Below are 17,720 nucleotides of genomic sequence, written 5' to 3' on the forward strand. Positions count from 1 at the left end.
GCCCATTAACCTTTACACATGCATCACTACCATTATAAAAATTCTTGGCGGCACCTAGCAGCTTACCCTCTATACCGGACATGCGCAAAACTTTCCACACTCCTTCTCTGTCCACTTTATCGTAGGCTATGTTTTTTTTAGATCCATGAATGCCATAAATACCTTATGGTCCTTCTCACAAGCCTTCTGTACTATCTGTCCCACTAGAAATATTTGATTCACACACCTCTGCCACTCCTAAAGCCACCCTGTTCATCACTCACCAGGATTCCTGATATCTCTCTTAATTTCTCTATAATAATTCTTCCATATACCTTCCCTACCACACTCAATAAAATTATGCCATGATAATTCCTGCACTCACTTGCCTCACCTTTATTTTTGTACAAGGGTACAATCACAGCCTTCTTTCACTCTGCAGGCACAGTTTCACTCATCCATGCCTTCTTACATATCTCCAACAAGCACTTCATTCCACTCTCTCCACTACACTTAAGCATCTCTGCATACACCTCATCAACCCCAGCTCCTTTCTCATTTTTCAGCCGCTTCACGGCACTCTTCACCTGTGCGAGTGTCACGCCTCCTGGTACTGCATTCCTTCTCTGCGCACCCCCAAACCTATCATGTTTACAGTCTCTCTCTATTCCCATTCATCAGGCTTTCAAAATATTCTTTCCATCTCGTCCTTACATCATCTCCATTGGTTAATAATCTGCCGCGTACATCCTTGACACCATCGCATTTCTTTGCACTTCCAATTCTACATTTCCGCACGTCTTTCCACAATAACTTTCTATTTTCACAGTAGTTTGCATTCATTTTTCTTCCTAGATCCTCATTTACCTCCCTCTTTTTCCTGTTCACTAGTCTCTTTACGTGCTTCTTGCTCTCAACATATTCAGTTCTTATTTCAACTGAACCCCTGTTCTGTAACCACTTTAGCCACTTCTTCGTCTTTTCCTCCACCGCTCTTTTTACCTCCTCATCCCACCATGCCGTACCATTCTTCTTTGTTGTTACTCTTGCCACCCCACACAACGCTTTAGCATTCCTAACTAAGCAATCCCTATATGCATTCCACAGGCTGTCCAAATCCATTTAATTCCAATTCAGTAATTCTAACTCCTCCGCTACTTTGGTCCTGTAATCATCTGCCATTTCTTTGATCCTCAGCTTCTCAACTTTCAGTCTTTCTCCCAGACTGCTCCTCTCTCTCCTGATCCACCTCACTCCTCTCAGCTTGATCTTGCATATCACAAACATATGATCTCACAGACCTCCACATCGTCCTCTCACGGCCCTCGTATCAGCAACCATTCCCATCATCGACCTCTCTACGAGCACGTAATCAATCAGACTTCTTTCAACACGATCCCCGTTCCCTCTGTACCATGTATACTTATGCGCATCATTGTGTTTAAAATACGAGTTACAAATGCACAACCTCCTCTCCTGACACGTATCCTTTAGTCTCTTCCCATTATCATTTTCTCCTGGTACTCCATAACAACTCATTATGTCATCCTCAGGACCAGTGCCTATTCTTTCATTCATATCCTCCATTACAATCACTTTATAGCTCCTGGGCATTTCTCCCACTACTTCGCCCAGCTCATCCCAAAATCTGTCTTTCTTTCTCTCACTCCTGTCCTCACACGATGCATATGCTACAATCACTGCCACTTTCACTTCTCAAACTTGAACTTGACATACATACACCTCGAGCTGACACATTTGTAGTCTCTCATTCCACTCTGCCACACCTCATTCATCAACAAAGCAATCCTTCCTTGCATCTTCCTCTCCCATTCATTCCCGATCTTACACATCTCACATCCTCCCATTCCTCCACTTCACACCCTTTCCTCTTTGTTTCACACAGTGCCACCATGGCATTTCTCGCACTCTTGAACACATTCACCACCTCCACCCTCTTGCTTCACTCATTCACACGAATGAATGTCAAAAGATCTGTGTTCATATCCATGTACTTCAGAGCATATTGGATTTCAGACCCAGAATTTTTAGGTGATGAACTAAAAATGATTCACAGCATTGGAAAGAAGCTAAAATATCCACCAAGTATACTAACTCAGTGCCACAATACAGCCAAAAAACGATTCCTTGAAGGGAAAACTAATAGGCCAGATCCCCAGAATATTCAAAGTACCCTTGTCCTCCCTTTCCATGAAAATTTTATTGATGTTGTTCACATACTGAAGAAACTCAATGTACAAGTAGTATTCAAATATGAGAATACCATTAAAAAAAAATGAGAGTGTGCATAGAAAACATCTACATTTTACTTTTCTGTCTCACTCTGTCTGAAGATGTAATATGCAAATGTATTCACTGTCACTCCTTTCAGTTCTACTGTGGTTATTTTCCATACATACATACATCATCATCATCATCATCATCAGCCATAACTAGTTCACTGCTGAACAAAGGCCTCCCAACCTTTTCCACGAATTCCTTGACTAAGCAAATCTTTGCCACGTTTTCCCTGCAAATTTCTCTATCTCATCTCTCTATCTCCTGTCTGGCATTTTTCTGCTACACTTACAATCTCTTGGTGTCTAGTCAGTCAGCCTGTTGCTCCATCGGTTATCCCTTATTCTTGCTATATGGCCTGCCCACCTCCATTTCTGTTCTTTTACAACTTCTATAATATCTTTGACTTTAGTCTGCTCTCTCACCCAAGTTGATCTTTTCCTGTCTCTTAAAGATATTCCCAACATTGACCTTTCCATTGCTCTCTGAGAACGGATTAATTTATTTTCCATTGATTTTGTTAGTTTCCAGGTCTCACAACCATACATCATAGCTGGAATTATACATTCGTTATATACTTTTCGTTTCATACAAACTGGCAAGCTACTTTTCATAATGTGTCTATGTTTACCGAAAGCTTTTCATCCAATTGTAATGCGTCTTTTTATTTCGCTCTCATTATCTTTCGTTAATTTTAGTATTTCTCCCAGGTAATTGTACTCCTCAACTTCTTCAAGAATTTCATCGCTTATTCTGATGACGCTCTTTGGTGTTCGTGGATTAAACATTACTTTAGTTTTACTTCGGTTCATCTTCAGTCCTACTTTCAGACTTTCTCTGTTCAGGTCATTTAACATTTCTTGCAATGCCTCCGCTGTTTCTGAGATAAGGACAATGTCATCTCCAAATCTTAAATGGTTTAGCTTTTCTCCATCTCTGTTCACTCTTTTATTTTCCCAGTTTACCTTTCTGAAAATACTTTTAGGCATGCTGTAAATAATTTCGGTATATATATATATATATATATATATATATATATATATATATATGATGGAAAGCCCTCAGTAACATAGGATAATTACATATTAAGCCATGCGTCACAATAACTCTCCTTTTTTTTCTTCTTCTTATCATCAGATAATTTTACCATGTTTCTGGGAGATACCTGGAAGTAATGAGGGTATCAGTAATCTATATTAATGTCTTTGTATCTTGAGTTCTCTCTTGAAATAAATAAATAGAATATTTCTGTAGTAATATGAATACAGGGATTTTATGCCTTTATTCTGAAAGGATTAATACGTTCTTGGTTACAAACGACTTGTTTGTGGGTGTTACTGCTAGTGGAACCAGAGAGGGACCAAAAGGCAGAGCATGCTGACATGAGAGAGAGAGAGAGAGAGAGAGAGAGAGAGAGAGAGAGAGAGAGAGAGAGAGAGAGAGAATCATTAGCAATTCCATAGTAAAAAGTATATATATATATATATATTTGTCATAATGTCACTGCTTTACAGGGTACCAGTAGTGATGCCTGAATTGAATGAATTAAAGAGGCGGAAAACAGAGTAGAGCTGCAAAACAAAATCCACAAAGGTTGCTAAACTTCTTCTCAAAGGTGGGCGAGAAAGTCATTAAACATAAATATATATAAAAATCACGAATGCATCAGCTAAAATTGACATAATTTTGGTAAAACTTGATACAATTGTAAGAAAATGCTATTACATGGACATGAATCACTCAGATCTATAAAACTGTGAAAGTGACAACATTCAAAACAGGCTGGGTTTAGAAAGCAGTGATTGCTGCCGTAGCTTGAGACAATACAAAAAGGTGGTGCAGTGCCTGCAGGAAGGAGTGTGGCATTAGTACTACTTTGTCTTTGAGGCTTCAGATGATGGGATGGCATGCATATTCAGTAAAGTGTAAAAAATTAAAGGCTTGGATACATATATGCTACCATATTGTGGGTTATATAGAAATGATAAATGAAGTTTTGTAAGAAGTCTAATAATTACTGAGCAACTCTTAGAGGTGTTTATGCTGTGAAGTGCTATATAATTTACACAACTACTAAAGTGTTTTTTCTTTTTCCATGGCTAAAACAAAAACTCCGTTATTGGCATCAGTACACTGAATCCATTTTACCTTAGGGAGAGGCTGTGAAGGTTGACAGTGGATGCCCCCTGCATGTACTACAGCTGGGACTATTGGTCGTGGTGGCAAGTCAACTGTTTTCACACTGTAGAGACAGAAGATATCTTAAGTGCTGTCGAAGATACTGCAGGTATGAGTGGTTTCAAAAGAAGACACTGGATGCTTTAATGTTAAAATTATCATTTTACTGATTACAGAAAACTTTGGATGTGTTTGTTATGGCCACCCTAGATGAATTCGGAATTACTATTCATCGAACTTAACTTGGCGACGATTGTTTCCTTTCCCAAGTATTTTTCATACCCTGGTGACAAAAGGGAAATCTCTTATCCTTTCCATAGCACTTCCTCATCAGTAACACTTTATTCAATAATCATGATTTGAGAGACTGAAGTTTGAAGCCAAGGTAAAGTGGAAATAGCACAGACAGACAAAAAGAAAGAAGCTTGTCCCAGTGAACCACATAACATCCTACCTGTTAATGAGTACGATACTGGAGTTATAGCGGATGGTGTGGAAACTGGGCATATCTTCTGGGCACAGACCTCGACGGCGACACTCATTCTCAATACTGCAACACCAGAATAACAGTACAGTAAAAATACTTTTTTACCCTTACATAGCATCATCTAAGTACTAACTCCTTCATTCTGATGACACAATACTGATTTTAGTTTTGCTATCTCATGAGAGTTTACTTAACTACTGGGGAATTTTTCATAATGGTATGACTTTAAAAGAGAGTGTTTCTTAGCCTTATTCCGCAAGAGATTTCCCGTAGCTTTACATTTCAGTTCTTTTGAAGCAGATAGAGTAAAATAAAATGCTCTTATTGCAGTCATGGCATTATACACATAACCAGCTCTTAGCGTCCGCATATCATCCACAACTTGCTAACACCATCATATGCCATTCCTACAGAAAACTCTCATAACATACTGTATTATAACGTAATTCAAAGTACAGTTTGCACTCATACATTCAGTACAACAGGGCAACAGTATATTGCAGAGCAATGAACTGTAGAACTTGAAATATGAGAATAAGGTACTTAATATTTATAGACTCCTTAATTGTCTTACATCCAACATTGTACACAAGATATTACAGTAAAATAATACTAACAAACAAAACAAAAATATCACGTACCTACGTATGACATGATGTTCAAATACAATCCCAAACATGGCCTCTGAGAGAGTATTGACAGCCCGCTGTGTAAAGGTCATTGGATGTTTGAAGGCTAACATCTTGGAAGCAACAAAGGAAGGGAAATTTGGATTTCCTATGATATCAGAAAAAGGACTGACAAGTCCAGCCGGAATAACATATATGAAGGGCACCTGTGGAGGAAATATACATATGAGGCGGTATTAAAACAAATCAAAATACAGTAATAGAAAACAAAAGAAGTAGCAACTTAATGTATAACAGCTTATTTCAGTTAATAAATTATCTCAGACACACCTGGTAATCAACACAACATCCTGCTTTGCAGTATACTCAGTTATTTGTGGGCTGTAGTATGAAGACAAAGGTCGAAAACTGGTAATATTTGTTACTCAAAGGAAAGACAAATCACACAGAGTTCTTGGAGAGTTCTGAGCGGTGTTCATACGAATAATTGCACAGCAGGTCAATGGAGATAGTTTATTTTTGTCCCACCTTACTGTGTTTTTTTTTTTTATGTGCAGCGTCACCATGGATTGAGTAAAAATTTAAGTGTGTGTGTGTGTGTGTGTGTGTGTGTGTGTGTGTGTGTGTGTGTGTGTGTGTGTGTGTGTGTGTGTGTGTGTGTGTGTGTGTGTGTGTGTGTGTGTGTGTGTGTGTGTGTGTGTGAGTAATTGCCACACTTAGCCATTAAGGATTCCTTGATTATGAAGTTTGTACGGATTATAATATGTTATCTTATGCTGGAAATAATCGTCACTTTAGCTATTATTACTTCACGGTCTATTTTCACTAATGCATCTGGGGTGCTAATAAGAAATTACTAATTCGTATAAGAAACATGGTTACAAATAATAACAAAATACATAAAAGAAAATTTACCTTCAGCCGGTGAACAACTGACAGAAAACAGTCAGAGAACCCTGCAGAGAGCATTATAAGATCAAACTCTTCAGTTAAAAGATTTTGCATTTCTTCCTTTTCTAAGGCATCAGAACAGGCTTCAGGTATCTCCCGCAGGAGGGTAAGTGGGCCCGTTACTTTCCCCTCAAACATGTTGGGAATGATTCTCGAAATGTCCATGTCTGGCAGCACAACCTCTCGCACATTCTCACGCAGCTTTGACGGTTGGTAAGCGGACACCATTGTGATCTGCAGAATAATAACACTGCTGAATAATATTATTCAATATTTGTGTATTTCAGACTTCATACGTAAATACCTGATTGCCAACACAGTTTTGACAACCATTCTTAAAAATGACCGCATTTTCCTCCATTGCTTATCAAATCCAAAGGGTCATTGTGATATTTATTGCTTACATAATGCCATTCAGGGCACACAACTGATTATTAGTGCCGTACATGTGTAGTCCTGGGAATTTGCGCTTCTGATGACTAATAATGATGTAAGGCCATAAAAAATGAAAAGGAAAAAAATCTCTCTATCTATCTATTGCCAGAAGCCTTAATCCCTTACGGGGTGGCCACAAACAAATCGCCTCCACGTCACCCTGTCGCCCGCCATTTCACTGCCCTACTCCAAACTCACACCCTCCTCTCTCATATACCTCTCCAGTCCATCCCTCCACCTCATCCTCGGTCTCCCCCTCCCTCTCCACCCCCTCCAACACACTCACATACACTCTCCTCGTCAGTCACTCACCCTCCATCCTCTCCACATAGCCAAACCACCTCAGTGTGTTCCTCATAACGCTTCCTAGCACATCCACATCCACACCACATCGCTCCTTTATATCCTCATTTGTCAGCCTGTCTCTCCATGTGACTCCACAGGCTCCTCTCAAATAATTCATTTCCACTGCTCTCATTCTTGACTTGTGTCCTTTCAACAACGTCCAAGCTTCACTTCCATGCGTTAGAGTTGGTATCACAATACTGTCATGTAGTAACTTTTTCACTTCCATGCTTACTTCCCTGTTCCTTATCACTGATTTCAAGGAATCAGCAACCTTTCTTCCTTGTTGTACCCTTTCAAGCACTTCACCCTCTAAACTTCCATCCTTACTCATCACAATACCCAAGTACTTAAACGTACTCATATTTTCTATTTCCTCCTCATCCAACCTCACTGTACATTCACTGACTTCACCTCTCTCAAAAACCATCACTTTCCTCTTCCCTACATTCACCTTTAGATTCCGTTTTTTACACACTCTCCCAAACTCATCCACCAAGCCTTGCAGTTTCCGTTCGTCTTCACTTAACAACACAGAATCATCTGCAAACAACAATACAGGGAGTTTCCAAACACTACCCTCTCTCACTAGGGCCACTCCAAAATCCACTGCCCTACCACGTATCTCTTTTATTACCCCATCCATGTGCAGATTGAATGACCATGGAGACATGACACATTCCTGTTTCAACCCAACCTTCAAAGAGAAAAAATCACTCAGTTCACCATCCACACGCACTGTAGCATTAGCACCATCATACATACTTTTCACAGCATTCAACAACTTCCCATCTACTCCATATATTCTTAATATTTTCCACAATCCTTGTCTATCCACCCTGTCATATGCTTTCTCCAAATCCATCAAGGCCGCATACAAGTTCTTTCCCTTCCCTAGAACTTTTCCACTAAAGATCTAACAATGAATATTTGATCTACACAACCCCTTCCCTTCCTAAAGCCTCCCTGTTCTTCTCCAACTAATTCCTCTGTTCTTTCTCTAACTCTGTCAATAAGTATCCTACCATACACTTTTCCTTTTACACTAAGAAGACAAATGCCCCTATGATTACCACACACTTCTTTTTCTCCTTTTCCTTTGTACAAGGGAATAATTATACCTGACTTCCAATCCTCCGGGACTCTACCTTCCTCCCAGGCAAATCTGCACATCTACCACATCCATTCTGACTTCCTCATGGCTGACATTAAAATTTCTTCAGTTGATGTATTTTCTGCCATCACTGGCCTCAGTACTAACAAGGCATATGGGCCTGATGGGGTCCCTCCTGTTGTTCTCAAGAACTGTGCTTCTGTGCTTACACCCTGCCTAGGCAAACTCTTTCGCCTTTGTCTGTCAACTTGTACCTTTCCTTCTTGCTGGAAATTTGCTCTCATTCAGCCAGTCCCAAAGAAGGGTGACCACTCCCAACCCTCCAACTATCGTCCAATTGCTTTAATGTCCTGTATTTCAAATGTTTTCGAGTCAATTCTCAATAGAAAAATTATAAAGCATCTTTCCTATCACAACCTTCTTTCCGATCGTCTGTATGGGTTCCGTCAGGGACGCTCCACTGGCGATCTTCTCACCTACCTTTCAGACTCCTGGTCATCCTCCTTTCGGGACTTTGGCGAAAGCTTTGCCATTGCACTTGACATCTCAAAGGCTTTCGATCGAGTCTGGCATAAATCTTTAATTTCCAAACTGCCCTCCTACGGTTTCTATCCTTCTATCTGTGCCTTCATCGCTAGCTTCCTTTCTGGTCGTTCTATAGCCGCTGTTGTAGACGGCCATCGTTCTTCTCCTAGATCTATCAACAGTGGTGCTCCTCAGGGCTCTGTCCTATCACCAACTCTCTTCCTTTTATTCATCAGTGATCTTCTAAGCTGTACATCTAACCCTATCCATTCATACGGTGAAGACTCCACCCTTCACCTTTCCATTCGGTTCCCGCAACGCCCATCTCAACAGCTGCTTCAACAAACAAGGGATGAGGCTATGGCACACCTAATGTCTGACTTGGCTCGTATCTCTGACTGGGGTAAAAATAATATGGTTGTTTTTAATGCATCTAAGACTCACTTCTTACACCTATCAACCCAACAAAATCTTCCACAGGTATACCCATTAATGTTTAATAATATTCAGCTTAATCCTGCATCATCCTTGAACATGCTTGGGGTTTCATTTACTCGGGACTTATCTTGGAAAGATCATATTACATCTCTTGTAAAATCTGCTTCCAAGAGATTGGGTGTGCTAAGCCGACTCCGCTTTTTTTTTACCCCTGCACAATTGTTGACTCTATACAGGGGTTTTATCTGCCCCTGTGTGGAGTACAACTCTCATGTGTGGGGAGGCTCCCCACATACAGCCCTTCTCAATAGGGTGGAGTCAAAGGCTTTTCATCTCATTAACTCTCCTCCTCTTACTGACTGCCTTCAACCTCTGTCTCTTCGCCGCACTGTTGCATCTTTATCTCTTTTCTATCGCTACTTTAATGGTCACTGCTCCTCTGAACTGTCTGCTTGCATTCTTCCACCTCTACGACGGGCGCGTAGCATCCGTCTGGCAGCAAACTCTCATCCCTTTTCTTACCAACTCTCTAATGCAAGAGTTAACCGTTACTCCCAGTCTTTCATTTATGCAACAGGTCAGCTCTGGAACTGTCTCCCTCTGTCTGTATTTCCTGCTGCCTATGATCTCCAGTCTTTCAAACACAGTGTGTCCAGGCATCTCAAAATGATCGGATCTTGAATTTGGCCCTCTACTGTATTCTGTTTTTCTCTTTGAGGGAACTGTTACTGCGGGCTCATGGCCTTTGGTTCCTTCTTCCTCGCATTAAAAAAAAAAAAAAAAAAAAAACTATCTCTCCCCCATGTTTCAGCATTTCACCACACACTCCATCAATTCCTTGGGCTTTCCCCAGTTCGACTTTCTTCGTTGCTTCCACAACTTCTATCCTAGTGATTTCTTCCTGTCTTCTCACCTCTCTCCTTCTCCCAGCCATTCCCCAGCCACTTATACTCGCATTACTTCCATTCTCTATATTCAACAATTCCTTAAAGTGTTCTCTCCATCTGCTCACTTTTTCTCCCTCCTCCACTAGTAATCCACCATATTTACCTTTCACTCCCCTACTAACTTCACTGCCACCCTGTCCTACTCTCTTCACCTCTTTCCAGAAAATTTTCTTACAGTCCCTCCACTTTACACTCAAATTCCTTCCAAATTCCTCATCCACTCTCTTCTTACTCTCTCTTTCTAATCTTTTCACATCTCTCTTCCTTTCTACACCTCTCTCTTCCGTCTCTCAACTTCTTCCACGCCCTTGTTTCTCATCCTATCATTGTATGCTTTCTTCTTTTGTGCCACAGCCTATCTCACTTCTTCGTTCCACCATGTTATTCCTTGCACCCCCTTCCGTCTCCTCTTCACCCCGTACACCACATCACATGCTGCACATATTTCTTTTGTGAATATTCTGCACACACCTTCCACGTCCCCCATCTGCTCCAATTCAAGTTTACCCAATCATTCCTCCATTTCTCTCTTATATTCTGCCTTTTTCTCATCTTCTTGTGACCTTTCCACTCGCCTTGGAACTACTTCCTCCCATCCTTCTCTTCTTCTATTTCTCCATCTTACTTGGGTCTTGATTCAGGCCACCACCAAGTTGTGGTCAAAAAGTCCACTTCCCCAACCTCTATAAGCTCTTGCATCTATTACACATCTTCGCATCTTTTCATCCACACACACAAAATCAATCATTGCCTTCCTTTCATTCAGTTCACCATCCACCCTTCTCATCACTCACCACGTATACCTGTGGATCATTTTGTGCCTGAAGAGGGTATTGGCTATCTCCAACCCCCTCCCGGCACAAATGTCCACTAATGGACTGCCATTCTCATCTATCTCAGGAGGCACACCCTACTGACCAACTATTCCATCCATCACATGTATATTTTACTGTTGCGAAAAGAAGGGTTGAATTTCTATGCAGCCTTTATAACCTATTGATGGAAGTGATGCCATTTTGCTTTAATACATTCTTGCTCTTTGCAAGCCATTTCATTAGGTTTAGGATGGATTCTTTGATTTCAAATGAGTAGGTACTTCCTCCGCTACCACTTGCACTTGGAAAGATTTTACCCAAACTAACAAAAATTATCTTGGAATGACAAATTAAAGTAAAACTGGTGCGATTCCATGAGTTGATCTAGGGATGTCACCCATCCTGCCTGGGCAGCACCCCTGGTGTGTCACATTAAGGTAATATCCTGTACCGCGCATATATATAATGCATATTATACTGGTTATTATGTTTTTTACTCTCATAGAAACCATCTTTGATAAGAAGTGTTGCTTAGATGATGAAGATCAAGATGTCCAACACTCATTTCTTTTTAAAATGTGGGCAATACCTCAGAAATATTCCTGGATCTGCTCCTGCAGTCAATGGTGTTGGAGGAATAATTATCTGGTTTACATCTACAACAGCGTCTATATGATCAAATACGGCAGTGTTAAAATTTACCCTTCCTGTTTAAAAATTCCATGGCATAATTACAGTATTTAAGAAGCCAAGGACAGTGACGGATATCATAGGTATTACTGCTATTCAAGAGGAAAAGGGATGCAAGGAACAGCATGGAATGAAGATGTGAGACAAGCTGTGGCACAACTGAAGAAAGCATATAGTGAGTGGATGGAAAGCAGAGGCACGGGGGAAGTTGAGAGACTGAAGGGGGTTATTTGTAGAGAGGAAACGAGAGGTGAAAAGATTAATAAGGGGGAGTAAGGAGAGAGTGGATAAGGAATTTGGAAGGGTTTGAGTGTAAAGTGGAGGAAATGTAAGACAATGTTCTGGAAGGAGGTAAAGAGAGTTAGAAAGGGTGATAAACAAGTTAGTAGGAAAGTGAAAGACAAAAATGGTAGGTTGATAGTGGAGGCGGGGAGAAAAATTGAACTGATGGAGAGTACACTTTAAAGCACTGTTAAACATGGAGAAAGTAATGCAAATATAAATGTCTGAGGAATGGCTGAGAGAATTAGGGAGGTGGAAGGGGAGGAAGAGATCAGTAGGATGGAAGTAGTGGAAGCAATGAAGGAAATCAAAATGGGGAAAACCCCAGGAATTGATGGAGTGTGTGGTGAAATGCTGAAGCATGGGGGAGAGATAGTAGTAGAATAGATATGGAAGATGTGGAAATTGGCCTGGGAGGACGGTAGAGTCCCAGAGGATTTGAAGTCAGAAGTCAGGTATAATAATTTCGCTGTACAAATGTGAAGAGGAAAAAGAAGTGAGTGGTAATCATACAGACAGTCGTCTTCTTGGTGTAATAGGGAAATTATATGGCAGGATACTTGTTGGCAGAGTAAGGGAAATAACAGAGAAATTAGCTGGAGAAGAACAGGCAAGTTTTAGGAAGGGAAGAGTTTGTGTTGATCAGATATTCATCTTTAGGTCGCTAGTGGAAATGTTTCTAGATAAGGAAAAGAAGGTGTACTCGGCCTTCATGGATTCAAAGAAAGCATATGACAGAGTGGATAGAAAAGGAATATGGAAAATATTAAGAATATATGGAGTAAATGGGAAGTCATTGAATGACGTGATGATTATGTATGAGGATATCAAGGCTGCAGTGTGTGTAGATAGCAAACTAAGTGAATTTTTCTATCTGAATGTTGGATTGAAACAGGGATGTGTCATGTCCCGATGGTTGTTCATTCTATATAAGGACTGGGTTTTCAAAGAGATGAAGGTACGGTAGTGGATATTGGAGTGGCCTTAATGAAGGAGGGCAGGTTTGGAAACTTCCATTACTGTTGTTTGCAGATGATTTTATATTGTTACGAGAAGACGAGGGGGAACTGCAAGGCTCGGTGAATGAGTTTCAAAGAGTGTGTAAAAAATAGTATATGAAAGTAAATATAACGAAAAGCAAAGTTATAATCCTTCTGAGAACTAAAGTCACTGGATATACACTGAGGCTGAATGATGAGGAAATAGAAAATGTGAGTGCATTTAAGTACCTGGGTAGTGTGTTGAGTAAGAATGGAAGTTTGGAAGATGAAGTGCTTGAAAGGGTACATTAAGGAAGAAAAGTTGCCGATTCTTTGAAAGCAGTAATAAGAAATACGGAAATGAGCACGGAAGTAAAAAAGTCGCTGCATGATAGTATTGTAATACCAAGTCTAACATATGGAAGTGAAGCTTGGACCTTGTTGGAAGGACACAAGTCAAGAGGAAGAGCAGTGGAAAGGAGTTATTTGTGAGGTGCACATGGAGTTACATGGAGAGACAGACTTATAAATGAGGAAGTGAAGAAGCGTTGTGGTGTGGATCTGGATGCGATATAAAGCGTTAGAAGTACATTAAGGTGGTTTGGCCACGTGGAGAGGATAGAGTGAGAGACGTACAAGGAGAGTGTATGTGACTTTTTTTATGCGAGGAAGAAGAAACCAAAGGCTGAGCTCGAAAGAATGCTACCTCCAAGAAAAAAACAAAAACAATACAAAAGAGAGCCAAATTCGGGATCCATTCATTTCGCGCGTTTGAAAGAGTGGAGATCATAGGAAGTAGGAAATACAGACAGATGGAGACAGTTCCAGAGATGACCTGTTGCATAAATGAAGGACTGGGAGTAGCGGTTAACTCTTGCACTAGAGAGTTGGACAGAAAAGGGATGAGAGTTTGTTGCTAGACGGGTGCTACGCACCCGTCGTAGAGGTGGAGGGATGCAAGCAGACAGTTCAGAGGAGCAGTGACCATTGAAGTAGCGATAGAAAAGAGATAAAGAGGCAACAGTGCTGTGAAGAGACAGAGGTTGAAGGGAGCCAGTAATAGGAGAGTTGATGAGATGAACTGCTTTGACTCCACTCTATTGAGAAGAGCTGTATGTGGGGAACCTCCCCACACATGAAAGCTGTACTCTAAACAGGGGCGAATAAAACCCGTGTATAAAGTCAACAGCTGTGCAGGGGTAAAGAAGGCAAGGAGTCGGCTTAGCACACCTAATATCTTGGTAGCATATTTTACAAGAGATGCAATATGATTTTTCCAAGATAAGTCCCGTGTGAATGACAGGGGGAGGTCGATAAGATGGAGGGATGAAGTGGAGAGGTATATGAGGGAGTTGGGTGTGAGCAGGGGATAGGGCAGTCAAATGGTGGGGGACAGGGTAAAATGGAGGTGACTTGTCTGTGGTCTCCCCTTGCGGGATAAAGGCGTCTGGTAATGGATAGACAGCTAGTTACTATTCAAAGTGGTCCACGTATAACGCTTCTCTTGCACTCCGACAGAAGAGCTCTCGTGTTGAATAGAGCGAAAGAACAACAGTTCCTATTACTGGAGAAATCACCCACTCCATACAATGGTTCATGGGTAGGCATAAGTGTAGAAGGTTTTGGGAGTGTGGGGCGAGAAGTGTGTAAAAATTTTATGTAGTGGTTTTAAGGGTGAGTGGTAGAGTCGATAGGATTATATTTATATCTAGATCATTGGCAGATACATTTGCTACCATCCAGATCGCCTGAGGTTCCAAAACAATGGATAAAGGGGGTAATACTACATGAAGAGGACTCTGTGTGTGTGTGTGTGTGTGTGTGTGTGTGTGTGTGTGTGTGTGTGTGTGTGTGTGTGTGTGTGTGTGTGTGTGTGTGTGTGTGTGTGTGTGTGTGTGTGTGTGTGTGTGTGTGTCTGTCTGTCTGTCTGTCTGTCTGCCTCTCTCTCTCTCTCTCTCTCTCTCTCTAGTGTGTAATAAATAAGTCACCTGATGGCCATGGTCTGCCAGTGCGTTGACGATGCCCATATAAAAGTTCTTCTGGCTCTTTGACGCTATAGGACTGAGGAAGAAGATACGACCCGCCTGCACAGATGACACACACGCCACCGCAGCCACCAGCAGCAACCACACCCGCATCTGCAAACCACAATGTACAACAGTTAGGGGAGCTTGTGGTTAGATGGTTTGCAAAAAATGCACATCTTAATACTCAATCACTCAATGATTTTTCCTCCTGTTGAAGATTGTATTGCAATATGGATTGGTCTAGCAGGTATCTTCTGACTGCTGAATTGTTAAAACATCTGTTGGCATATTCAGGTTTGATGCTGATTTTCCTTTGCACCTCTAAGACCCAGCTGTTGTTTAGTCATCATGCTCTGATCAGTCGTTTTTGCATGTGGCCCGTCCCCGTCCCACACTGTCACAGGTTCAAACAGCAGTAGTTCAGTATAGGAATGACGTTGCCCAGCGAGCTGTTCTTCTTAAGGTCAGCTCTTCGATTTACAATGGGATCAGGTCAGACGTTGTAAATAAACACTGCCTTCTTAAGTTTGCTGTCTTTATTTTCCAAATAACTACAGTTAGTGCTTGCCAACTTCATTGTTTTCACAAGTACGAGAGCTATATAATCTGCATAGGCACAGAACTTACACTGAACTAAACTCAAATTGAACTGAAATGAAAATGACTCTCCTAGGCTCTTCCACCTCCTTAAATACCCTTCTCTTTTTCTCCAGCATTCTAGGACGTGCTGGTACCTCTGCCTAGCAATAACAGTTACTAAGTCGGAGACATCGAAAACATGTCACATGTTGAAAAAAGTTACCCTTCCAGGCAGGGCGACTCCAGTTTTCTATGCACTCCCGCCATCCTTCCCTCATTCCAATCCTCCCATGACCTTCCTCACCCACTCCCATTACCCCCCTCTCTCCTCCTCCCCTACCCCTACCCCCTCCTCCCCCCTCCACCAACCCCCTTCAGAATTTTCCAGCTCATTTTCTTTCAAACAATAGCATGCACAATAATTATGGTGGTGTTCCTCACTCCCAACACCCTTCCCCCCCAGCACGTCTCCCCTCCCGACCTTCCCTCCCCCCGTCCCCTTCCCTCATAGCTGTGTAGCTGTCAAAATTTTAAAAAATGCGCAAAAGCATGCAGCGTCTTTTTCTTGGTGTTACACACTCCAACACCCACTCTCCTTCCCCTCTCCCCTCCCCCCCTCCCCACCATCCCCTCCCCTCAGAGCTGTCAAATCAAGTAGCTGTAAGAATGTTAAGGGAGAAAAAAGCTAAAGTATGCAAAATAATGATAACGGTGTGTGAGAAAGACAAACACACAAATACACAGTTTATTATTATAAAAAACAAACTTTACTAATATTTACAGGAAACATTACGGTATATACACGGATATTCATAACAATATAACATTAAAAAAAAAAAAAAATACATTCTATGTTTTGTGCATCGGTGTATACAATTACACAAACAATTATCTGGTACTGAATGAAAACATGCGACATGAATAGTAACAATGACGTATAATACTCTAGGCGGGCGGGGGGTGAGTTGTAAGTGGACGGCATACTACAGGGGGTGGGGGTGGGGGTGGGGGTGAGGTGGGGAGAGGGTTGGAGCGGTAGTACTGGGGTAAAGAGGTGGGAGACAGACACCACAAGACAAAGAGGACAGGCAGAGAGAGAGTACAGGGATGTGGAGGGTGGGTAGGGGGGATATAACCCTCCCCAGGAAGACAGGGAGGGGGGGGAAAAAGGAGGGAACCGCTGTGGCGTGATGGATGATGGCAGGGGAGGGGGAGGGAGGAAGCAGGAGGCAGTCAGAGGCAAGGGAGGGGGAGAGGGAACAAAGGTATTGGGATTTAGGAAGATGGCGAGAGGGCGGTGGGGGAATCACTCCCCCCTCCCTACTCAGGACTTAGTTCTCAATGGTTTGCATCGATATACATCACAATCGGGCTGAAGCCTAGTGTCTGCAGTTTTTCCCAAAGGCTCCTCTGTTGATCACATTCAGTATCTTGCATAATCCTGAAAAAGGATCGATCGATCCTGTTAGTACTTTAGGGGTTAAACCCACCCAAATGAAAAGGCTGTTTTCTCCTTTTCCTTTGTTGCAACCTTGACCTGGTGGTATCCTACTTTCATATCTAGGGTGGAGAACCACTTGGCACCTAACAAAACATCCAGTGTGTCATTAATCCCTGGCAAGGGGTATGCATCCTTCACTGTTACTTCGTTCAGGGATCAATAATCCACACAGCATCTTACCGAGCCATCCTTCTTCCTTACCAGAACAACTGCTGATGCCCATGGACTGCTGGACTTTTCTATCACTCCCTGACTTTGAAGATTCTCCATCACCATCTCCATTTCTTGTCTTTGAACTGGCGCCATCCTCTGAGATGGCTCTTTAATAGGGTGGTGATCTCCGGTGCCTATACAATGCTCCATCAGATCAGTGCACCACAGGTCTAGGTCTCCAGTGGAAGACATCAGCAAACTTCATCAGCAGCTGCCTCAACTTCAGCACTTGAGTTATCCAGGGAATGGCAACTCCTTGAAAATAGGTCTTGTAGTTGGTCTGGCAGATGTCCATCTTCTTTGACTA

The 17,720-nt window shown here is 41.8% G+C and overlaps 1 protein-coding gene across 1 annotated transcript in view; it reads right to left on the reverse strand.

Moving 5' to 3' along the window:
• The window catches only part of LOC145401758 (UDP-glycosyltransferase UGT5-like), a 96,503-nt gene that overhangs the window by 54,132 nt on the left and 24,651 nt on the right, over positions 1-17,720 (reverse strand). The window contains exons 2-6 of the mRNA XM_080273938.1: positions 15,082-15,231; positions 6,487-6,756; positions 5,584-5,777; positions 4,910-5,005; positions 4,426-4,519 (exon numbers count right to left, since the gene is read on the reverse strand). Coding sequence (XP_080130064.1) covers positions 4,426-4,519; positions 4,910-5,005; positions 5,584-5,777; positions 6,487-6,756; positions 15,082-15,231 — 804 coding nt within the window. The remainder of the gene's footprint in view (positions 1-4,425; positions 4,520-4,909; positions 5,006-5,583; positions 5,778-6,486; positions 6,757-15,081; positions 15,232-17,720) is intronic.

The sequence above is a fragment of the Coenobita brevimanus genome, chromosome 56 (assembly GCF_032717465.1).
Source record: "Coenobita brevimanus isolate Jiangsu-jjx chromosome 56, ASM3271746v2, whole genome shotgun sequence".
NCBI lineage: Eukaryota > Metazoa > Arthropoda > Malacostraca > Decapoda > Coenobitidae > Coenobita > Coenobita brevimanus.